Raw genomic sequence first — 27212 nt, 5'->3', positions numbered from 1 at the left:
TAATTAATATTTAAAATAAATACAGAACTGTATGTAACCTATTATACATACAATTGTTGAAGATCAGGGACATCGTACTAATATTCAAAACAATAATAAAATAAAACCATATTTATTTGACTTTATTTTAAACACACTAAAAATCACGAAAGCGTGTCTTTCAAAAAAAGATTATATATCATGTCACACAGTTCGGTGACGTATAGATATTACTACTAAACTTATCCATAGTAATAATGCTTGTAAAGCATTTAAACATGATCTCTAAAACGTTTGAGAACATCGAGAACTTCGATAACCCACGATCGTTCTCGATCATTTTTAAATTTTAACAAATTATTTAATGTAAAATAATGAAATAAAGGAAAGGATTCAATTTATTGTAATCGTTATCGGTTACAGGTCATTGTCGTACGTTTATATTAAACGCGTATAATGCTAACTGTAATAATATACATTAAGTACGGGCGCAAGTATAAAGGGCCTATTATTAATTCTGTGTAACACATTGATGTCGGCTGCTGCATGTGGTTGAAAGAGAGGGGTAAAGGCTTTTACATGCATATTTACTTTGCTTATTGTTGACATTTCGTGAATGCTGCAGGATCACGGGTTATACAGTCGTGGGATGGGTACGACAATAAGACTAGAAACTCCACGAGTGTACCTGGCGCTTCACAATTATCCCGACGAAATATCTGACCTACCTTTGACATGATGTTTATGGCGTGACGTCCCACAACTGATGTGATGTTAAAATAACTGCTCTGTCATAATGATATGTTTCAAGTGTTTTGTGAGTTTACCGGTGAAACGACTAACGTATAGTATTTGTCGGTCGGACACGTTTACACGTTAAACGTTGATTATACTTGCATGTTGCCAATATTAGTGTATTTAAAACTATGCCATAGATAATTATTTTACAGTAATTAATAAAGTACAATATAATATATGAACTATTATAATTTATAATAATAATATATCAAAATGTCCTATGTTTTTTAAAAATCTAATACAGCCAACATGCTAATAGAGTTAATAATTTAAAAGCTCAACAACATCTCCTGCAAGCCCATTCAATTTTTATCAGGAACTCATTTCATCAACTAAATTTTATAATAACCCATAGATCATCTGATCATCTCAGTACAAAACTCATTACTACTTATTTTAATATATTTTTAAGTTGTATAATATGCGGTAAGAAGAGTATCAAATATTCTATATATATAGCATATGAATGCAGGATATATTTGAAGAAAGTCATAACATGACAATCTAAATGTGACTCGGGTATACGAGTACATAATATACACCTAGAAATAATTGATACTATTTAAAACTCTGTTTTAATATTATGAAGTTACATATTTGAATCGAGTTTCAAAAATTAAATAATGTGTTATTAATATTTTGAATACTACTATGAAACAATCAAGACAAATACAAATTTTATGCTGAAAATTATTAAAATTAAATGGTAAAGTAAAAAATGTTAGATTTGTGGTGTTTTTATCAGTTTTTTCTCGTATATCATAAAACACAATGTATCATATATATAAATAAAAAAATAAATATAATTTAGCAGCTAACTTAATGAAATACAAATAATTGGAGATGACATTTAATTATTAATTTTTTGGTAAATAAATTCTAAAATTGTTAAATAAAAAATAATAAGTCTGAATAAATAATTAGTGTAGAAGTAAAAAAAAAGAAAAAAAGTATAACCTGTCAAGAATAGAATAACATATGAAAACGACTCTATAGAGATTTCAAAGAGAAAAAATAACCTCTAGACTTTATAATGTAATATAAGTATTTGTGTGTGTGTGTGTTATGTTTTGAGTTAGGATTTCCAAAGAGTTTTCAAAGAAATTTTTCGGTTGTGTTTAAAGTTATCGAAACTAAAACGATACTTGTTTTTTCCGGTATGTCTGGTGTTGCGCATCAATATTTCTATTTTATTTTTCGTTCTTTCTGAAGGAAACGGTAAGGAAAAAGTCTCCCATGACGTTTTATAGTTTACCAAAGGGTACTTTCTTCGCCAGCACGTATCTAGAAGTTTAAAAACTTTCCGTGGTGGTAATAAACAACGGCAAGTTGATAGAATAAACATAAATAACAGAATTTACGACCATTGAGGGGAGTAGAAGAGAAAACCGAAAGTTCGAACAAGTTTTGAGAAGAGGAGAAATAAACCTCGTAAAAAATAAATAATGCCGACGGACAAATTACTGGCAGGAAAAAAATTAGATGGCTTCAGTATATTATATAGTTCTTAACACCTATATTGAGATACATAGAGGGTGAATAGGATAAAATATATAATATATTATATATGTGAGAATATCGATTTTCATCGTTTTATATATAAATATATATATGGGATATTTTTGAAAATGCTACTTAACTTGTTAGTTAAGTCAAACTTTGTTACGTTAAACGAGTGAAGTAAAGGTACACCGTCTATATTGTATCAATATTGGCCAATTTCTGATGCACACTGACTACCATGATGTAGTAGATGCATTATTATTATTACTATCAGGAAAATTTCGTTTCAATTTCACGGAAATGAATTAGTGTTTTGGTAATGCATGTATTGTATTTTATTATATACTTGGTGGGATATTGTGATGTTTTTATTAAAGAACAAAAAAAAATATGAAGCTCACGTTATAGAGAATTTTATGGCATGTTAATATTTTGTTGTTGATAGTATGTGGGTATTAACGTAAAAACAATGAGAAATATTTTATAGTACAAATTGTATTTTAAGTACTTCTGTATTAACGACAAAATTTAAAAATGACAAAAGAAGTTTAATAAATTTAAGAAAAATTATAAGAACATGCGTTGTACGTTTAATTATTATACATAATATGGACTGAATATAACATTGTATTAGACAATAACTACCTACCCTATAACTGTTTTAATCCCAATAACATCGTTCAATGTTATCAATGAACAAACCACCGCGTTGCCATCACTTTGGAACCATATTGTCTCATATTTTAGTGTCTATTTTTATATAGTATTACATATGCTTTTACGACAAATCACTTGCCACTGCACAATTCTATTTGATTACCACAAACCGTACCGTCTACGTCGGTCGGTATCAGTGGCTGTATTATACTAAAATTTATAACTGAAACAAGATCATGTGTTCAATGTGTAATAAATATAAACCTAGGCACGTATTTCATAGCCACAGGTCAGATTTAACGAGATGTTTGAGTGTAAATTGCGTTTGTTATGTTTATAGGCGACCACACGATTTCAACCGCTTGATACCAACTCGACTACATTACAGCGCACCGTTTCAGTTGCTGTATTTGTCCACCCGAATGATCATTATTGTCGAATTTGTGTACACAACAGTTTACTAAAAAATATATCAAATCAATTAACTAATGTGTAAAATAAGAGTCACTCGTAACGGAAACAATTTTATATTACACCTGTATACGCGCTTTAATAAACACATACAATTTACAGATAACGAGTACGAATGTGAGTGGAATTAGCGATTATTATACAAGCGGCACAGCTAACAAATGAGAATAAAGAATTAAACTTCATAAAAAAATAACAAATAAATAATGGACTTTAAAATTACTCAATAAAATATAGTTGATTTATTATTATAGGCATATTGACACAAAAAATGATTTAATTTAAATATAGGTTTGATAGTCTATATATTTATACATCATATTGATGCTGTCACAATAGTAACATACCATATGTAAACTGCGGAGTTGGCATTCTCGGAATTCATGGAAAAATTCTAGGAAATAATATTTTCGTTCTCAGGAATTCCGGAATTAGCAACCATTTTATTTGAAGTATCAACAGAATATTTAATAAGGCATTGGATCTATTTGTGATGATGAATTTGATTTTAAAATATTATTTTAGCAAAAATATATTACAACTCACAACCGATTTCGAGGAGATAATTGTCTAAGATGAATTATGTTTGTTTTTAAATTGAGTTCAAGTCGTTAGTTTCTAACCTTTTTTTTTTTTGTTTTAACGTAATTTGGTTAAATACTTTCTTTTTTTTTTTTGTCAAGAATTAGCATACGAATAAAGCGTGTTATCTTCACGTTACTGTGATTACCTCAACGCCTTTGTTATTTTTATAAATTAATTATCATAATCATTACTATAATCGTTATACCGTGAAAAGAAAACCATTGGAATAAAATTTTTTTACATTCATACCGACTGGTAACTAAGTATCTATAATAAATTATATATACATGTTACGGTAAAATTCCGAATACCGGTAAATTTTGGAATTTCGGACATTTACCGAATGATTTCGGTAAAATCTAGGATATACAAATTAGTTTGTTCAAATCCCGAACAATTTTTGTAGTTTGGACTTTTACAAACGTGATTTGGTAAATCTTAGAATAAACAATTAACGTTGGTAAAAGTCTGAAATTTTTTATCAATGATGTGATATTTTTTTTCCATTGCTTTATAGTAGTTTGTACTCATATATATATAAATAATAATAATTATTATTTAAATATATATTTATTACATATTTAGTATTAGATAGGTACACACATTTATATTATTATTAATTTATTACAAATTATTATACTATGATCAACTTTGAAAATTTTTATTTTGACTTTAATATAAATCATGATTATGGAAGATTTTGATAGTTATACCTACTCACACAATCAATAAATTAGCCGAAAATATACATACCTATGTGATAAAATTTGTTCTTACAAAAAATTTGTTTAGTTTATTATACAGAGCAGTTTATAATAAATATAATAGATTGATATATAGGCTTATTGAAAATAATTGTACGATAAGTATCTGTTAAAACTATCACGAATGTTATATTACGTTTAATATGTCACTTAAAATAATTTTTATGAAATTTTAAATAGTATGTTACCTTAGCGAAAAATAACAAAAATTCTTTGTACATTAATAATCAAAAACATAATATATATATATTGAATGAAGTCAAATAATTGAAATTTATCAATACAAAAAAAATCAATTGATAATCGGGGATTTAAATGATTTGATATTATTGTTAATATTAGCAGAGAAGAAAAATTTGTACTGGAAATTGATATCGACTGGGAAAAAAACAGTAACACTCTCTCAACTTGCTCAAAATAAGTTCACTCTATGCGAAATATATTTCTATATCAAAAAATTGTTTAGAATCCGCAATAATAATTTCAGACAATGAAATTTGTGTTCATCAAGCAGCATTTCAACTATTTTTGACTGATGAACAAGACTTTGTAAGGTTTGATTATTTGAAAAAATGTATTCTCAAGATGCCATAATAGTTAAGCCTGCACAAATACAAGTAATTAAAATAAGTGTATTTTTTTTAGTATAATACTCGTGTAAATGTATATTATTTATATTAATGTATATGAACAATATATTATAATATAAATGTGTGTATTGTGTATCTATCTAATATGAAATATATAATAAACATATTTAAGTAATAATAATAATTATAAATATTATTAATATATATATGAGTACAAGCTATTATAAAGCAAAAGAAAAAATATCATATTATCAGTAAAAAATTTCAGACTTTTACCAACGCTGGTTTTGTTTACCCTAAAATTTACCAAATTTCGTTTTTAAAAGTCCGAACTACAAAAATCATTTGGGGTTTAAGCAAACTATTTGTGTATCCTAGGTTTTACCGAAATCATTCGGTAAATATTCAAAATTCCGACATTTACTGGTATTCGAACCTTTACCGTAACATATAATTTATTGTCCTATTTGAATATTGATATTATTAGCAAATAGTTATAACTATTTACAATCTAACCACACTACGCCGTTTACTCTACGAAAATATCAAATTTGACTTAGTGGGATTGGTCGCTATACAACTACGCAGCACACACTAAAATCACTACATAGTACGTATATCTATACAGCGCAACGGTCTGTCATCTGTTGAAACTATTTAATAATTATTTACTGTCGAACAATTCATAAAAATTCTAAGTATGTGAAGTACAGTAAGTTGTTTTGAAACTTTGGTGAATACTTCAACTTTAAGGCGAATATCCTACGAGTATTAGTCTAACGTGCAATACCTCGCTTTGCCGCTGTACACCTGTAACAACAGAAAAAAAAATAACCTCAATTGAATAACTATTTACTATACTTCCACCGAGCACTAACAAATTGTTTTCCAATTGTCACCGAATCGGTTCCTATTTTGTCAATATAGACACACATTTGCGAATTGTTTCGTAGTATTTTTTAGTCATAACTATAATTATACATAAATGTTTAAAATCGATATTCTAAATTTTTTTAACTACTCAATGTTACAACATGTATTATGGTTTAAAAGTTAAAGCAAAACAATTACTTAGTACTTATTAAAATTATTATATTATTGTTTCTGACTATAAATGTCCATACCATTTATCAGTTAGATTTCAAAAACATAAATAAATTTAAAAAAAATAAATATATTTAAAAAACATATAAATTGGTGCAGAGAACCAACAGGGAAAAACTGACAAACAGATTTTAGTAAGTTTCTTGGTACAAAAGCTATTCATTGCTGCTGATGGGTGTCCATGCATCATATCATTCGATTGTTTCAATTTTTTTTTTTTTTTTAATTCTAAGCGCTAGCAATGAGTGTATTTGTTTTAAATTGATGAATTATTTTTGTATATATTTTTCTTATGTACACTTTTTATATTAGATAAATTATCTAATTATAAAATTCGATGAAAATGTTTAGCAATAAATTGGTTATAATTGATACTTTTGGTACCAATACTTAAAATTAGTAGTAATTTTAAAATAATTGGAAAAATGTATTATAAAAATATTATGAACATTTGTTAAAATTTTAAAATTATTATTAAAATCATTGTTTTATTAGAAGAACATCCTTCAAAATAGATTTTTATCACATACAATGATTTAATATAATTTAATTTAAATTTAGCAATCAATTCTGTTTTTTACTGCACAATTGAGCGATTACCTATTGATTTTTTATCGATAATCCAAACAATAATTTGAATTGTATTCAATTGTAATTTTAAAATTTTAACAGAAAATAAATAAAATAAAAATACAATAAAATCAAACTTTAAACTCCAAAAGGTTACCCTATAACACTTACACTGTAAAAAAATATGTCAGGTGGTGCTAAGTATATTATATTATAGCACATACGTGACTGCACATTCACAGGTATTCACTATTCGCAACAAGGTTTGTTAAATAACTAAAGTTCTTACCTTGAGTACGTTACTAAACGTGTATGATTATAATATTGTTACACCGAACGGGCTACGACGAAACGAAAATCATCTGAAGTGTGATAAAATTGCATCGTATTCCGTCGCTACGATAGGTACATCGAATAATAACATTATTACTATAGTATTTGAACGTTAAGATTTAACGTAGACTATGTTATATATTATATTAAAAATGATAGCAGTTAATAAGAGGTAGTGTACTGTAATATTTTTATTATTATTATTATTATTATTATTATTTATTATACCTGTAATAATTTTAACATCAGATTTAGTATAGTTACCGTCATACAGTATGTGTGTGCCATAATATTATAAGATTATGTATATTATCATATAACAAATTTAAAATACAAGAGGACGGATAAATATGAAAACTATGTAATAACTATTAGACGAACTAATTGATAAAAGAAAACTTGCCCACATATATACATGGATTTGCAGGTGTTCTAATTTTCCACTCGTTTCACATACCTTAATGACGTGCGTTGTGATGGCGTTGCAAAAAATTTTGAATTTAAAATATATATATCAACAGATTTCACATTATAATCGAATTATTAGTTATTATATATAATTTATAGGTGTAATTTTATTTACTAGTTGGGTATTTTAGGTTCTTACAAACTTTACTCGTAATAAACATATTAAACGATAAAGTATTTTAAACGTATAATTGATGGTTAATGTACTAGTATTATAATAGATAAAAAAGGGTTATAGGTTATTTGTATTTCGAATTTTTTAACTATCGAGTATTATAGAAATATAAAATATTAAAATTTCAATAACTGACCCAATGTAAACAATTTAATATTTTTAAAACTTTCATTTCATCATGCACAAAAAATTTATAATCAATTTAACAAAGTTTATATTATCTATAAAATATTTATTATTTAAACTAAAATATTTTTTGTTAAAATCCGATGGATCATACACTTAATAGTTTTCCTATAGTCGCATTTTTATCTTTTTTTTTTAGTTGATATCAACAAATTGACTCTTTAAAGATGTTTACTTTTTATAAAATGTATAGATAAGAAACAATTTATAATCGATAAATCTAATATGTAATTAAACTGCAAACCACTAATATTAACAAAAATAGAAAAAACTTTTTATTGTAAATTCATGTTTTGATTTTAAAATTTCAGTATTATTTGGATATCAATAAGTACCGTATAATATAAGTGAACATGATGATTAAAATTTTTTTGTTATAAAATATACAGCTTTATGCAGTAATATATTATTATTTATCAATATTAATTAATACATGTACAATATTTTTTAATTTATTGACAGCATGCGCGTTTTTGTCATGTTTTCTAAAGTCCAAAATATTGTTCTTACCACGATAATGATATGCTGTTATAACTCATAGCTCATAGGTTAATACGCAAAAACAATAATTAATAATTAATATATGTGTAACCTATGAAACGTGTTCATTATAAATTTCTGACAGAAATATATGTTTTACCAAACATACCAAAGTCAAAAAGTATACTTAACCTCAAAAACATCCACGTGAAATATGATCGTAAATTTACTAAAAAGTAATATGTACCTTTCAGTGTTATTTATTTTCAATAGTTTGTAAAAGTTTTTGACTTACCCTATAATTTCTATGCCAAAACTTGGGAATATAATAAAATTTTGCTCACGGAGTAACACATATTTTGTGTATCTGAAAAAAAAATAATAAATATTATTAGTTAGAGCTACACATATCAAGTTATTATAAAAAACCTGCGATAAGATTTTTATTTAATTTATAACTTATAAATTATAATTAATTAATTGAAATTAACGTATCATTTCACAATTTTACTCTTTAAGTGTGAAATTTAATGTTGTATTAAAATGTTTAAAAACAGTACAAACTCGTATAATTTACACAGTTGTAAAACACAATATTTACATAGTCAGGTATGTATATGAATAATTAATCACTAGATAATTTGGTATAAAAAAAAATGTTTACTAGAGCAGAACGTCTATTTTATATATTGAGTGGTGCGTTTATCTATATTATTATTTAGAACCGTTTATACATGATAAATTGCAATTTCTAAAACTTGTGTTGAACAAAATATCAATGTTTTTCAAAATAGTATTTATCTCATTTAGTATAGTAAGTATATTTACAAAAATATTAGTAATCTATTTTTATTTTTTATTTTTTAATTAATATTAATTTTTATATTTAGATATTTCTAAAATTAGATGCGATTAAATATCCGAATGATTTCACTCCAGATCTGTTGTCAGGAGAGTGCCCGATAAAATTTGATTTTATTGTTGTCGGCGGTGGTAGTGCCGGTTCGATAATTACTGCTCGTTTAAGTGAAATATCAGAATGGAATATTTTACTATTGGAAGCAGGCGGTGATCCTCCAGAATCATCGGAAATTCCACTCAAATGGAGTTTGGCGTTAAATACAGAATACGATTGGAAATTTTTAACCGAAAAAGAAGATAATTTGTTTAAAGGTTTAGATGGAGAAAGATGTCATGTACCCAGGGGATGTATGTTGGGTGGTAGTTCGTCCATGAACGTAATGCTACAAATTCGTGGAACAAAATTCGATTTTGATGAATGGGAAAAAATGGGTTGTACTGGTTGGGGTTTTGATTCCATACTGCCGTATTTTATAAAATCTGAAAATTTTACCGACTCAACTAGGTTTGATCCAAAGATTCATGGTAATTCCGGACCTCTTACTGTTAGTCCTTTCGAAGCCCCAGATCCTGCTATACAAACAATATCCCAAGCAGCAGACTTAATGGGTTTGACGAATATTAAAGATTTAAATAAAATAGAACGTTCAGTTGGATACGCGATGTCAGACAGCATTACTCGGGATGGACTGCGGTGCAGTACGCTGAAAGCTTTCTTAATACCTAATAGTGGACGACCAAATTTATTCGTAGCCAAACACATCCGAGTCACCAAAATTCTTATCGAAAATAAAAGCGCGATTGGTGTAGAGTTTGTTACAAAAACAGGTGAGTTTAAGACCGTCAACTGTACACGAGAAGTCATTCTATCTGCCGGTGTAGTGATGAGTCCTCAATTGCTTATGATTTCTGGAATTGGGCCAGCAGATCACTTGAAAGAGATGTGCGTTGACGTAGTAGCTGATCTCCCCGTCGGCCTTAACTATCAAGATCACGTCGCTTTTTTTGGACTTGTTCTCAGTGACCGCAAAGATAGACCAATCGCAGAAATTGCGGCGGAAAGTCAAAAACTTAGAAAGGAAACATTTGATTTAATTCCCAAAGGTATTAGTACAATGGGACTGACGGGACTTCTCAGTTTTGTCGATACAAAACGCGCGTCCGGAAATCCTGACATCGAGATTATGAAAATTAGATACTCATTCAATACGACACAACAGTTAAACACATTCAAAAATATGTTTGGATTTTCCGACAAAATGGCGAATGTGTACAACGATTTGAATATGAAAAGCGACATAATACTTATGATACCGATTAGTAACGTAATAACTAAAACAGGACATGTTTTACTAAGATCGAAAGACCCTTTGGCAACCCCGAAAATAATCGCGAACTATTTATCTGACGAGGAAGAAATCGATACGATGATTAGAGGTATTGAGTTCGTAGTAGAAATGTGCAAAACAAAACCAATGACTGACGCGGGATACGTATTTGAGGAAATAGAATTTCCGAATTGCGAAGCGAATTGCAAGTGGGGCACCAGAGATTACTGGAAATGCGGTATTAAAAATCTAGCTACCTCAATTTTCCATTCAGTTGGTACATGCAAGATGGGTGCAATCAGCGACAAGACCTCAGTGGTCGATCCTTCTTTTAAAGTAATTGGTATTGATAGACTTAGAGTGATTGACTGTTCAGCAATGCCATCGTTAGTGTCTTGCAACACTAACGCCGCCACAATGATGATGGCTGAAAAAGGAGCTGATTTAATTAAAGCCCAGTATGGGAAATAAGGTTATAACTTTTTATATTTTAATAACAATGTATTATGAGTTTTGAGATATATATTTTTTTTTACGTTAAATAAATTACTATAAAATTAAAATATTCGCATTATATTCTTAAAATAAAATTAATAATAATTAATAGTAAAAAAAAAAAGAAAAGAAGAAACACTTTAAATCGTGAATGTTATAAAAAATAAAAATAAAAACTATGATTATTGAAAAATTAAATCAAATGAAAATTTAACAATTTCAAAAGAAAATTTTATTTAATATTTAACATAATATGATATTTTATTTTTTTCAACCAATTCATTGATATAAAAAATGTTAATAATTATTTACAATATATCACATTTTTTTTATCATGATTATGGAAATTCTACAATTTACTGCAATGTTCATTTTTAAAAGAAAGCATTACATAGATTTTACAAATATTCAAATAATTAATTAACAAAATTTTACTGTAAATGTATTTATCGTTTCGCAAATTTTGATTTAACAATAAAAACTCAATATTTTATTATTGTAAATAATTTTTAACTAAGAATATTATATTTTAATAATCATCATAATTAGTTTTGTCTATTAATATTGTGATAAACCGCAAGAGGTTTATTTGACGTAGATGTATATCTGCTATATTACCTACTATTATTTTATGTACGACTAATAATTTTATTGACTAATGAGTAGTAGGGACGAAATGTTTGATGAGATTTTAGTCATCTCTCGTAACGGTAGAAATTACAATAATTATTATTACAAACGTGATTCGTTATTGAACAAATTGTTTGCAAATTTTAAAGTCCACAGAGCTTCCCTTTGATTGTGGTTCGTAACATTGCGTGATTATGTACGCCGCGACCTATTCCCAACTGAGTAATTATGCTCTGCACAAATACGAGAATAGGAACACATGTATGGTGATCTACTAAGTTGTTTGAAATAATATATAGAACCCACACAAAGACTCGATAGGATTATTATACTAAAAACAGATTACAAAATCTGTTTTGAACCGTTTTGAAAAGAAAAATCGTTGCAAACGTCAAATTAACAATCTATCTTAATTCTTAGTATTCATCATGAAAATAACAATGTCAATTTTTTATAAATTACTAAAATAATGCAATCGAAGTTTTAGATTTACAGTAAATCGTTTACTCCAAAACTTGATCATAGAATAGATTCTCATAAATAACAAAATACATCAACGTCATTTCTGAAAAAAAATACGAATTAAATCACAAAATTCTAAATCATTAAATAATTTTATAATAGCATAAAAAAAACCAAGTGTTTCTAATTTACACTATAATTAATGTCGATCATTGCATGTATTATTTTTTGACATGTGATATTATGCTTTTCAATAAATTTCAATAATGAATTTATTCAAACCAGGAGGGGAAATTGTGTGTTTTGAAAACAAATAAAATATAATAAAAGCCAATGGTTAATAGCATGTGTTGTTGCTTGTCTAAAAATACTTTTATATTTATTCTGTAATTTACTATATTTTATATGATATCAATTCAAGGAATGTTTTTGATTTGGAGAGTGAAGAAACTGTGACTTTAGTTATTTATTATTAGTTAAAATTTATGAATAAACTCGATTATACTTTATTAGGTATTTTTAATTTTGTGTAATTATTTAGATATATTTTTAAGTTAATTCTACTCGATGAGAAATACACAATTTTTTTTTTTTTTCATTAAATATTTTACACCAAAAGTATTGGTACACTTTCGTGTACTAATTAAACATAGTTCACATATTTTGTATAATCATAGTAGTACTGAACGTATTTTAGAAATGGACAATGTCCATCATAAAACATGGGTTATTACGTAAGGTTATTGAACAATAGACAAATTAGATGATTTATACGGTTGTGAAAGGCACAATGTGTAATTCACGTAGAGACAATAATAAACATATACTAACATTCATTATTTTTGCATTAAATTACTTGTGAGAGTATCTATTTATCATAAATTATTTATGTGTTTTGAACAAAAATATTATTGTCATTTTTATAAATATTAATAATTCAATATATATGATTGCCATATTATATTTTTTATCACATTAATTATAATCTATAAAACCATATAGAAGCAAATCGAAGTGTAAATATTTAAAACCTTGGCTATTTTTTTCAATTTTATAATTTTACAATTTCTTAAATTATTGTATTTTAAATGTTTGATTTTCTTTATTAAATAATACGTGGATCTATTATTACACACACATACGCATACATGTATATATATGTATATATATATATATATATATGAGCCCGAGTGTGTGTGTGTATTAGTCATTTTTTAAAATATTATCACTACAAATATAATGAAGTGGTAATATCGTCAAAAAATTATTTTTATTGACATTAAGGTACTGTGTAAATTATTGATGTACTACACAACAGTTAATAATTGAAATGTACATAAAAAAATATCTATAAACGATATTCACCTATCCAAATAGTTTATTTATTTAAAAGTACAAACTTCAATTATGCTTTACTTCGTGAAATTTAAATGTATGCAGCATTAAGAGTTTAAACTCAAAAATGTATTGTTTAACAGTGTAATAAATTACATTTTGTAAGTATAATATTGTAATATAATATAATCATCAATTATAATTTGTAACATATATTTATCTATAATATACGAGTACATATTATAATAAGAAAATCTGTATCAAATGATTTAACCAGTAAGATATAAAATATTTTATTGCATAAACATTAAGCTATGTTATAAATTTATTTTTACAGTGGAATAAATTAAAAAGTCAAAACATAATTATAAATTATGATTATAGACATTATTGCCTTGATATTACAAACTAATCGTATTTAAACTTAAAAATTTAAACTTTTATATGAATCTAATCTGTTTGAAAATACATCTGTTAATATGTCTATTCGATGTCTTTAAACGTTTTAGACAAATTCAATATAAAAAAAGATGTTTTTGATGAAAAAAGAATTACTAAGCCCTTGATATTTTTTTGGAAATCTTTTTTAAAACTACTTTGATATTCTAACGTACCACTCTCCTATAACTATGCCCACTTTACAATCGATAAAAGTAGAGCTGTACAAAACTTTTAAAACATAAAAAAGTGTTTTTCTTTAAAGTTACACATTATTTTTAAACCATTAGCTTTCTTACTTTTGCTGAATTTTAAAAATAAATATTAATCAGATATATTTTTTAACTGAACAAAGTGTATTGGATTTTAAATTTTTAAATTTTAATTTAAGACATTTTGGAAGTTGGTGTAAATAGTAAAAATTAATGAGAAAATTGTAAGTGTTAACAAGTATTATGTTTCAGTTAAATGGAATTAAGTTAATAATTGAGACTGTCTAATCATTTTTAATTTAAAATATATTTTTTGTATAACTGTTGTATTCGAATAAAAGTGACACATAAAGTAGTACATCTGCTTGTCATTAACTAAAAAATCCGAAAGAAAGTTAATCATTTTTGAATTAAAAATAGGTACTACATGTTGAATACAAAAGTAGATTTAGACTGTTTTTTTTTTTTTATTTGGCAACACTCTCAATTTACATAATATATATTATGAAATATATTCCCGGAAGTAATTATAATTTTAAGGTCAGCTATAAAGAGTTTTGAATACTTTGATCCGCATACCATATTTAAATGCATGACAATTACAAATGTTATACATAAGAAAAAATCCTTTACATTATTGAATTTAAGTAAATTATCATCATCATGAAATCAATAAAAAAATTATTACTAAATTATCTTGATAAAGAATTTAACTTAAACTTATTAAAAAATCAATTTAATAATTAAATATGTAAATGTAATATTTTATCCAACACCAATACGTACAACATAATACGTATTATTCGTAAATCGTAGACCATTTTTAGAATGGTTAATCGTTTTTATAAAAAAATAATCTGTTTTTGGACGTGTTTATCAAGCAAATAAATGAAATGATGTAACTATAGAAGTATCTATGACTCAATTAATTGACGTAGTATCTATGGATTTTCAAAAATTCCAGATTGTTTTAATTATGACATGTACAGTAGTGAGAGATGCTAAGAAATAGTTACGAAGAAAACACATAAAAGGTAAACTTTTAGTTAAGACTTCCAAATTTTAGATAGTTTACAATAATAAAAACGGTAACAGTAGGTAACAACTTTGCTTTATAAGAGGAATAAATTGACCTCATCATTGAGTTAATCACTGTTACATACCATATGAATATTTTGAAATTTATAAGATTGAATATAAAAACAACTTACTCAATATATTCATACATAAATTTAATTTAAAACATTCGGTTTTTAATATGATAAACCATTAAGCATGCGATTGACATTCTTTGTTATTGATTAAATAGTCGATTTAAGGTATTTAATGGCAATTATATAAATTATACACTGTAAAATATAAATACCATTTATTTAAGTATTATTTTGATGAAAATTTAATAAAACAAAACTGAACGTTTCATAATATGCTCTTTTAATCTTAAGAGTACTTAAAATATTTACATTTTATTTCACATAAAATTATGATAAATAACATAAAGAGTTATTTATTATCATAAGTCTTAATTTATAACAAATCCAATATTTTTTGTGTATTATTAATATCACGTGTAATCGATGGTAATCATATAAGTTTTGTATGCAGAAAGAGGGTAAACTTGGACTTTATAATATAATTGTTTGATACGACTACGAACGACGCATTTGGATTATGAACAAGGTGAAAATTAAAAAAGGAACGTGCTCAGGATATCTCCAGTTAAGTAACTTTATTAGTTCCTGAAAACGCATGAGAATAATCGGATATATGCACCACTGAAAACAAAAACCAGTTATTTCTTTATGATTAAAAGCAGAATCATCATGAAAATTATTGTGTGAATGAAAATTAAGAAAAGTAATAAAAAAATTATTATTATTATATACAATTACAATTTTATAGTCTAGGTCTAGCAGGTATCATAATTTTTATGGATGAACAAAAATAAAATAAAATTGTAGACAAAGTTTGTTTTTCAGCATCCTATCTCGCTCATGTTGTTTTATTTTTCATCATGCGAATGAGCTTAGGGCGAAAAACCTAGATGGTGGGAGGAGTTAATTGATGGTAATTTATTGTTTTTAAAATGCTAAAAACGTCAAAAGTTATTTAAAAAATGTTTTGTTATTAATCTAATAACCCACGAAAATGAAAAGTAATGGTAAAACCAAAAAGCCAGGTTAAATCAATTTTATTAATGCTATTATTTATAAAAATGTGTATGTATATGTTGTAAGAACTAAAGCAATTAATTACTTTAATTATCTGCTTAAAAACTTAGTTCATGTTTCATGAAAATAAAATGTAAAAAGTTGGTGCGGTTGATACAATGATCAAAAAAAATAAATAGACCATGCATATAACTTGTAAAGTGTTCCGAACATTTTATTATAGTTCACCAGAAAATTCGTGTATCTCTCCCTCCCTCATTACATTGATACGTGTACATTTGTTTTTATGAATTATAATAATTTTACTTTCTGTTTTAATGTCAATATTTAGGCTGAACCGAAATATACTCGTAAAATGTATATATGAGTTTAAAGTTATACATTATAAACATCTGTAGTGCTCATGATCTTAGATAAAATGAATAATTTCCAAAGTCTATTATAATTTATTACAAATTATAAAAATTTTATTACATTATAATTTATAGTATTGTATATTAATTGTATCTTATAAAGATATTATTTTTATTATTCTATGAGAAATATAATTATCATAATTTATAAATATTCGCTTTAATACCATCGATTTTCAAAAAAAAGACGATATCATAAAAAAGACATATACATAATTATGTTGATACAATTATGTCACTATAATTTCAATCTGAAACCGTTTGATCCAGTAAAGGGTTTACAATATAAGTATGTTATAAACCTTCATAAGTCATTATATACAATAAACACACATAATATAGCTAAGAGTAAATAATATCATACTAAATACAACGTTATCTATAAACGTACGTGCCATACGTACCTACATAATGACTGTTATTGTTATTACCTAACTTATATTCAATTCAAAAACGGATACAGCCAAAATAGAAACGACCGCGTTTGGGAAATAGAGTAGAAACGTAAAACACGATTTGGAGAATAACTCTAATATTATAATATATATATATATCAATATGTGTACGTACAAGATACAATATTTATGACATTCACGGGCTATCTGAAGGCAACAGAAACCTTAATCACTCATAGTAAATGCATTTTCGTAACAATTGTGTATAGCGCTGTAAGAAGGTAAACAATTGAGTAACAGCAAAGGTTTGTGCATATATTTAACATTATAATTCATAATAAATATTAAATTTAAAATAACTCACAGTATTTATGTTTACACCATATGAGCAAGTTGAATTTAGTTTCTACTTTTTACCAAGAAAAACTATCAGTACCTAAATTATAAACTTATCTAAAAAATCAACATATAAATTACACATATAATTTATATAAATTAAATATATAATTATTATTTATTTTTATTATTTTAAACGTTGTAACAAACTATGTGAAAAGCAATAATTATAAATAACGTTAGTATAATAATTTTTGACACAATGAGTATTACTGTTAACATAATTCCCTAGTACGTAGATATATCTTTAAAAAAAATATCATCTATATATTTTGTATGTTAATTTAACGAATAATATCGAATAATAGTAAATGAAAATAGATTATAATAAAATAACTGATAAATAAAAATTGTGTACGCACACTGCACAGTAATTTGCCAAAACAAGCTAACACCCAATTTTTCCTTTTACAATAATCCTTGAAAAATGGGTTTAAAATTACTTTTGATGATTAAGTATAATATTATTTTGCATTTATTTGATAAAATAGTGGTAATAATACCGTTAATAATGCAAGGCTCAAATTAACATCGATCCGTAAAAAATATTACTAGAGAGATTAAATATTTTAAATCGATTTCTTGTCAAAATTTAAAAAAACAGCTGTGGTAAGATAAATTATATTAGAGGCAGAAAAAACGGGCAATATATTTTAAGAAAAAATATTTTCAGCATATATTATATTATATAGAAATAAGTATGAGAATAATAAAACCATTGGTTTAAGACCAAAAATTGAATTTTTACAATTATTATATTTTAATAAAATATCACTAAATAACAACAATTATAAAAATCTTGAAAACAAATAATATTAATTTCATATTTTCGAGTCAAAGTTCACGCTACGAGAATGTAAGAATAAATTTAAGTATATTAAAACAATTTGTTTCATATAACTAAATTAACACAGTAATAAATAGTGATTTTTGGCCGTTTATAAAAAAAAAAAAAACCAGTAACACTTTGCCGTGAGTAACATTCAACTGTACCTATTACAATTTCTCGAATGTATAGTGTAATAACGAGAAATCTAAAATCATGTGAAACGCGTATTAAGTACCAGTAGTATACACCGTAAGATACTAAGATTTATGTACGTAATAATGATATAATAATTATTATTGTAGAAGTTGTTGTTGTTACTGTCGTAAACGATGGAGTGGAAACAGCGGAATTTAACGTGGAAGACAAATATTACAGAATTAACCTCGGATATTATTATTATATTAGAAAATACATGCGGATAAGTAAAATTGCATATTTTAAACACGTAAACATACGCAACACAAAATACGTTATTATATTTATATATATAAAGACTCGAGCTCAGAACTAGTAGGTACATAAAGATATGTTTATATATATATATATATATATGTACTTTTGACCTGCACCGCTTAAGCAATTGCTGTAACATCACCTAATTAATTCTCGCAGGGAAAGAAAGAAAAGAGCCTCGAGGGATTTTGTTAGGGATTCAGTACTATATTATACATACTGGTATATATATATATATATATATATATATTAAAAATATATACATTATAGTGCGTGTACACGTAAAGGATACATCGTGATAACTATAATATTATTGTGGTAGGGGCGATAAACCTGTCGGAGGACAAACAATATCTCAAAACATCTTTTTAGCTTAATTTAATTAAATTTAATCGATATGCATCTCTTTCTTTCCTACATGCCGGCTCCATTGTTATTATTATTTTTTTGATTTAAAATCATTGTGATCAAGCAAGTTTGACGGCGTCTATAGTCTTAAACTTTTTTGCCACATCATTAAGATCATATTATATTTATAAGAATATGATATAGTTACACATTGCACATATATTTATCCAGCTTATACGCTCCAAGTGTCATTCCATATTTTCGTTAATTAACTTTATTCAAGCTGAAAACACTTCAATATACCAATTAAATTACATATAAGCACAATTTTATCCGATAGGCCGACGAACGTCATCAAAACAGTCGGAAACAAAAATTAGTATAAAAATATTATACATAAAATTATTTTAACGAACTTTTATATGGATTAATAAATTAATAAAAGCCAGGGAAATTACTCTACTGTAAAGTTAGTGTCATACGTCCTGCGCCATTGAATGTATCAGTGTATATGAAAAAAGATTTTTAGTAAACACCGAGTGTTAGCCTATATTATATTGTGGAATATTTTATTGTATTTATAAATAGCTATTTAACATTTATTTTAAAATTATTAATACACATAGTTCAACTAATATAATAATAAAAAAAATAATTATTTTTATTTTTTTTAAATTGTATTAGCTTCTAGTAAAAACTTCTTACAGCTTTACTTAATCGGGAAATTGGAAATTGTATTGAAAATACTGTTTTTATATTGAACTGAAATTGTATAAGAATTGGATTTGGTGATGTAATGACAAGTGTAAAACTCTTGTGTTTGAGGTTCTGCCTTGCTTGGGTTTTTATTTTATTTGATCATTTTTTTTTTTTTTGCAAGATGGACATCCTTTGTAGAAGGAAGTCTATATGATTGCCAAAACATAAAACATATTTACCTGAGAGACCAAGGTCTTTGATGCAATAGACGATGTGATGATTTTTACTTATCTTAGGCGCCTGGATGGGAGACAGCGCGCGGTAATTTCGAGTATGACTATATGCTTAATAATTATGGTGCTGAGGTAAACCGTTTAATTTTACATATGTTTTTTTACAATTTAGTGGATAAAACATAATATAATATTACAATAATAAAAATAAAGTTATTGTTTTATTTTTTAATTTAAAATAATAAGTTTTTATCAATAGTTTGTTATAAATCAATGCATCTAGTGTATGTCATAGAACGATCTGTGAATAATATATTCGTGGAACAAGAACTTAAAAAGTAATTTTAAAAATTGTGTTTTATTTAATTAAGACCAATTTACTTACGTATTAATAAAGTTTCAAGCTTCTATAAATAATTAAAAAAACAACAATACTTATTACTTTGCATTCAAATTGGTATATAATTTCATAAAATTATCAATTTAAAAATGTTTTAAGAAAAAAATCGTCCATACTTATTGTTACATTTTTCTGAGAACAATTTATGAGAAACCTTGTATTCATTTGTTGAGAGTTATGTTTTAAAATTAAAATTATTATAAATGTTATCATACAATTAAAAGAGAAACAATAATAATTAACATAGTTCACAAAATTTCTATGAACAAGTCTGTTTGCAAACGTATTAAAATTAGAACGTTGATTTTAAACAATAGGTACTTTGTTCTGGAAAAGTTAAGTTACGTTACGAAAATTCTAGTAATAAAAATATGGCGAATGACTCAGAAAATATATTTCGTACACCAACCACTGCTATAATATAATATTGATCATTGTTAATACCACGTAATATTGTCTATACACACAACTTTTTGCATGCGAATCTATTGAAAATTTTTGTTAACATATATCATTCGCAAGTGTCATCGTTTCGAAAAATATGAACGATAAATTGTCGTAGGAGAAAACCCAAACAATATTAATTTAAACGGAAATAACTTCTATCACTGATATATCATAGAAGTTCGATATACATATTTTGTGTTTAACATGATCGTATAATTATTGTTAACAACCATCACGTGGTTGTGGATAAAGTGCAAAGTGTGGTTAACGGGTATACCGATATACGTCTTTTAATATCCGGACGATGTGTACACATACGTATTACGCATGCACAATAATACTTGTATTCGCACCTTAAGTTATTAAACTAAACAAACAATTATGTATTAAATCATATTATAGCACAATACTGTTTTTCAACCAGGAAATTTTACTTTATTAATTATTATACGCCTGTGAGCATCTAGTGATGCATTTTTGAATATAAACTATGATTGAAATTATTACCATATTATAGTAATAAGCAAGGAATGTTCATATTACGGATAACGAGCTGTATACTGCTTTCGTTATAGTAAAATACGGTTCGCGTTTTATTTATAAAATCGCAATTTACTAGTTATTGTGTTATGAATTTCAATATTTTTGGTTTAAATTTATAAAAATTGATCAAGCTATATAAAACTGTATAAAATGTGTTTATAAATGTTGTTCTAGCTCTTGGTATCGTTGACATGTTCATGTAAGCTTTCTCTATAATAAACATCGAAGATTTAATGATTACAATTGTATAAACCTATTATAATGTACGACTACAAACTAAACTTGTGGATATAGACAGCGCAGTGTTGTACTATATTTATATGTGAGATCGTTTTAACATTTTAGTTTGACATTTGTAAATTTGTTTGTTTGAGTGTGAGTTCTAGTTGAGAAAAGTTTTGCTAGTGTTTTAATAAATGAATAAGTTACATGAAACAAATCCGTATTAATCATGTGTGACTTAATATTCCGTGACTAACTCTACCTTTACCATTTCTATCTATCTCTAAAACATTTATTATTTCTTTCTTTTTCATTCTGTTCAAGCAGCGTTTCGCAACTGACAAAACTAAATCGAAAGTTTCAAAATTAATGTGGAATGTCTGAAGTCTCTGACTTAGTAATTACAGAAATTCATTTCGTATAAATGGTTTTTTTTTTTTAATTTTTTCCTCTTGAAATATCTTGGAAAGATAATTAATTATTATTGTAAAATATACTTGACTCATTTTTTGTTTCAATTAAATAAACCTTTCTTAAATTTTTGCACCATTTTAAGTTTATTTTTACAATATTAACATAGTTACGAATAAATTTATCATTCATATTAATCAGAGAGTCAAATAGAAAATTGTCTGAATCGGTATAAGGAAAAAACTTCATATTTTATTTCATACATAAATTCCACATCAATAATACTGTTCAACATTTAGAGGTTATCTCCAAAGCATAAACATGTTTAAAATAAAAGTTAACAAAGTCTTTCTGAAAATACTTTATAAAAGTTTTAGTTTTCGTCTTATTTTTAAATTTAAAATTTTTCTTTTTTTTTAAATTTTAATGTTGCTTTGAAGTTTGAATACTTTTAATTAATTCTCAAACCCTCCATTTTTATGATAATTAGTAAATCCATATGGTACAATTTTCTATTGAACATTAAGTGTAAAACATTCGAATTTAATAATTTTATATGTTCTTCATTAATATTTCAAAATAAAATTAATAATATCCATCGATGCTCAAAGTTAGTTTAAATAGCTTATAGGTACTTATCTAAATTTATGGACAACTGATACGTTAGTACAGTATCCAAAAAAACGATCAAGTAATAGAATCAATTAGATGTGTGTCCGAAAAAACCAAGAAAGTATTTTGGCGTTTAAAATTCAATGTTTTCAATATCAGTTCAATCAAATCTAGGTTCACATTAATATCAGCAAGCCTGATAACAGTAATGTTATAACTTATAATATTATAATTGTGTAGAAATAGAGTTCTATACGCGTCAAGGAACACAGTTCCAACGAAGTACCATGCGTCACTCCAGACGGTATATACATTTTGTTTAAATTTTCTTCCACGTGCAGAAATTATACTACCGTAATAAATTATTAAGATATCATATAAAATCAAAAAATCGATCGAATTGACGGCTCACGTACGAGCTCAAAGAGCTGGTCGTAAAAATTACCAACTTTGATTTGTGGAAGGCACCCTTGACTTTATAACATTATCATAACCAACTGGTACTCTGCTCCCTTTCCCATCGTGGACGTAAATAATATAATATTTATACACACACACACAAACGTGCGCGCGCCCGGCGATCGAGGACAATAAAACGCGTTTAATGATGATATAGTGTCCGATCGAGAAATAAATTATTACTAATACAGCCATAAATTATATATATATATATATATATACATTTGTACAAAAAAAATTCTGTGTGTGTGTGTGTACTGTATATGCACACTCATAAAACGATACGTTTACGATAATAAATTATTAGATTAGTGAATTTACTATGCGTACCATATATTATAATTGATAAGGACCGGGAGTTGGTGATATTATCGTTGTACGTAACTTGCGTGTTAACGATAACTATGTATCATATTTTTATTTTATTTATAATTATATAACTTCATAAAGAAGTACTTCGATTGAGAAAACGCTTTACTATTTTATTTTATAATTATTATTTTAATAATTTAATCAATAAAATTAAGTTTATTGTTTAACTTTGTAATAAATAGCGTAATAAAGAATTTCAATACAAAAAAAAAAAAAATATTATTTTTTTAAATAAATAAACATTAAAGCCATAAAAGAAATAGTTTCGGGTTATTATAATGACAATAAAACATTTTTTAATTGCACAAAAATATTTAACTATGTTATAATACAATTTAAATGATTTTAAAAAAGTGAATTTTTTTTTTCAAGTTGTAGCCAAATGTCTAAAGTTTTTGAATTTCTTCAAATGTTCTTGTATTTGTAGCATTAGACTAGGATATGTATTACTGAAATTTTTATCGATACATACTATATCATAATACATTACTATATTGTGTTATATTGCCATAATTCGTGATAATATAGTGGTGTGGATAATTATAAAGTAAGAACTCGTGGATATCACTCAAACACATGAAATCGACACTAAGAAAAAACTAGAATCTAGTTAAGTTTTATAGTGATTACCCATACTCTTGTTTACTTTTTTAGTTTTTAATTTATTTAAATTGTGTTATTTTTCATGAGTCTAAAATGCAATATTTTTTCATTTAAAATAAAAAAATAATAATAATAAAAAAAATACAAAACTAGTAAGTTATCTTTATAAACTTAACTTTAAGTGTCACCAAGCTAAAATTCTATAGTGTTGTTTGTGTACTCATAAAAATTTCCAAATATTAATTTAAAATAATAATATGATTATCCTACAACTTTTTATTTTCGGTCGAAATTCGTTTCTGTCTTCAAAACAATGTTTAAGGTAAATTTCGATTATTATTTTTGTAATTTTTTTCAAAACTCCGTATGATAATAATAAAAAAATATTGAAGTTACAAAAACATATTTTTTAATCGTGTTACCGTTATCTCACACGAGTGTAGCACATATCAATACCACGTTTATGTGGTTAGCAGCTAATATATTGCGTCGATTTTTTTGCCAAGACGAATTGACGGGACGTATATATTATGATATAAAAATCAACATACTACTATAGACAATCGGTTTACGATTCTATGCACGAAATTAAATGTTTTTTAAACGTTGTGGTCATAGTTTTTGCGTACATAAATAATTCAATAGCATACGCACGTTATACACTACAGGAACGTATACTATAATACATTATAATAAATGTGTGATTATATCAGATCCACTATATGTCTAACACACTATGACAATATTATTACGTATATCACCAGAACCAGAATCAGTGAAGTCTGGGCCAGTAATTTTCCAGAATGATGTTATCGAATTCGTTCATAAATTATAATAATCAACCGATTTATGAAAATTGTGCGAATAGCCGGGGAACTTTGGTTCACTGGAAACGATACAACGCTCAAAGCGACACAATAAGCTACTTCCGTGAAAGAAAGTTTGACATAAGCTCGCCGAGTATAAAATTCCCGCATCCTATTTTATAAGTACGATACATATTAAATGCATAGTCAAGTTTAATTATTCCGATATGTTGCATTAAATCGACTTTAACAATAATAATATGCACACAATTCCTGTGAGTAGACAATATATTTTCGTTATGAAACTGTTTCGGTGTGATCGTTGCAATTAAATACGTTCGTAACAACATATTATGATTTATATTTATATGTATAATATAATATGGCGTATATCGTATGCACGATTGAGCCAGTTATTACTGTTCGATTTACACAATTGATGTATTTCAAATTAAGACTGTTTTGTTATTTACTTCGTGCTGGTGCGCGCTCAAACGTATATGTATGACGTGTAGACTATAGAGTTGCATTATTAGTTATTAAAATACAGTCGTAACTTCATGCATACATTTAATACGTTCTGCGAAGAACAATAAAATTATTATTGTCCTCGCAGACAATTATTTAATCATAAATTATTTGTTGCATGATACATAAACAAAGCATTTTAATTGATCAATTGGTAAACTGTATTGTTATTTATTTATTTTTTTTTTATTATTACAGCTTATAACAAACCAACTGATTAATAATCAAGATACTCATTTATAGCATTTTATCAAAAAAAAAAAATAAATAAATAAATCGTCACATTGATGTAGCTTGTAAATCAAAATTTAGCATATTTTTACAGCTATAACACTATTAAAAATGGTTTTTCATTTATAGGAGTAGATTAACCCAATTCGACAATTTTTAAAAAACAACATTGCTAATATGTAGCTAAATTGCCTATCTAAAACGCCAGGTCACAACTATTTCATGATACCTATAATATTATGGCACATTGAAAAGCAAACTCAAAATATTTGAAGCTACATTGAGACGAAAAAAGAAAAATTGCTTAAAAAACGTACATGGATCATTCTTAAAACAAATGACTGCTGTTTTATAAAGCTAAAATTTTATTATACAAAAAATAAATCATGATTTTTATCAATTATTTAAATATTTTATTCGTTTGTATTATATTATTTATTATTTCAATTTATAATTATCTTACTCATTTTTTATATTATTTTATTTTATTATTTATTCCTTAAATTAAATTATTTTTTGAATTTGATTTTTATCAAATAATTTGACTAATTAACGCCAAACATTGGTCTTATAAAATATTTTATTCGGGGTAATTTACACAACAATATATATTTTTGTTTAGTGGAATACCCATACATTATAGCACATAATATATGATATTTTTATAGTCATTTGGCTAATATAATTTAAATTTAAGTGTTTATGTTGCATGAAAAAAATGCTTAGCAATTATATGATTAAGGTAATTAATGGACTTTATGTATAATATTTATACATATTAGCATTATAACGTATTTTTTCTAACAAATGGAAAATAATATGAACAATTGTAATTTAAATAAAAGCACACATACAAATAGGTGATTATAAGAGTGTGGTTATTTAACGTATTTATCATCACTAAACCATTAGAATTAAGTACCAACGTATTTAGGAAAACGAATAATAAAATATTTTTATTATCAAAATTTAATACAGCTTGCTTATTTTATATAAATTTATATAAATTCAAAAGCCTGAATGTAAGAGCATGTCGTAGTATTATATGTATATTTTTTTAATTAATTCATATCTACGTAATAATTATTATTATAATATGTTCTTCAAAATAGAATATATTTTATTCTATTGAAAATCGTAAATAAAGTACCTGAACTTGAGCTATTACATGTCGTCAATACAATATTAATAAAAATGTTAGTCAAATTAAATATTAA

The 27212-nt window shown here is 25.8% G+C and overlaps 2 protein-coding genes across 2 annotated transcripts in view; one reads left to right on the top strand and one right to left on the bottom strand.

Moving 5' to 3' along the window:
* Positions 1 to 27212, bottom strand: part of LOC112597748 — a 287612-nt gene that overhangs the window by 113987 nt on the left and 146413 nt on the right. The window contains exon 5 of the mRNA XM_025343932.1: positions 8959 to 9030. Coding sequence (XP_025199717.1) covers positions 8959 to 9030 — 72 coding nt within the window. The remainder of the gene's footprint in view (positions 1 to 8958; positions 9031 to 27212) is intronic.
* LOC112597835 (glucose dehydrogenase [FAD, quinone]-like) lies at positions 9356 to 11393 on the top strand. The gene is made up of 2 exons (XM_025344061.1): positions 9356 to 9477; positions 9554 to 11393. The coding sequence occupies exons 1-2, from the start codon at positions 9442 to 9444 to the stop codon at positions 11321 to 11323; spliced, it is 1806 nt and encodes a 601-aa protein (XP_025199846.1). The 5' UTR covers positions 9356 to 9441; the 3' UTR covers positions 11324 to 11393.

Source organism: Melanaphis sacchari, unplaced genomic scaffold (genome assembly GCF_002803265.2).
Source record: "Melanaphis sacchari strain LSU unplaced genomic scaffold, SCAv2.0 Contig43_pilon_pilon, whole genome shotgun sequence".
NCBI classification, from domain to species: domain Eukaryota; kingdom Metazoa; phylum Arthropoda; class Insecta; order Hemiptera; family Aphididae; genus Melanaphis; species Melanaphis sacchari.
Note: the sequence above shows the minus strand (reverse complement) of the source record. Positions and strands in the feature narration are given on the sequence as shown.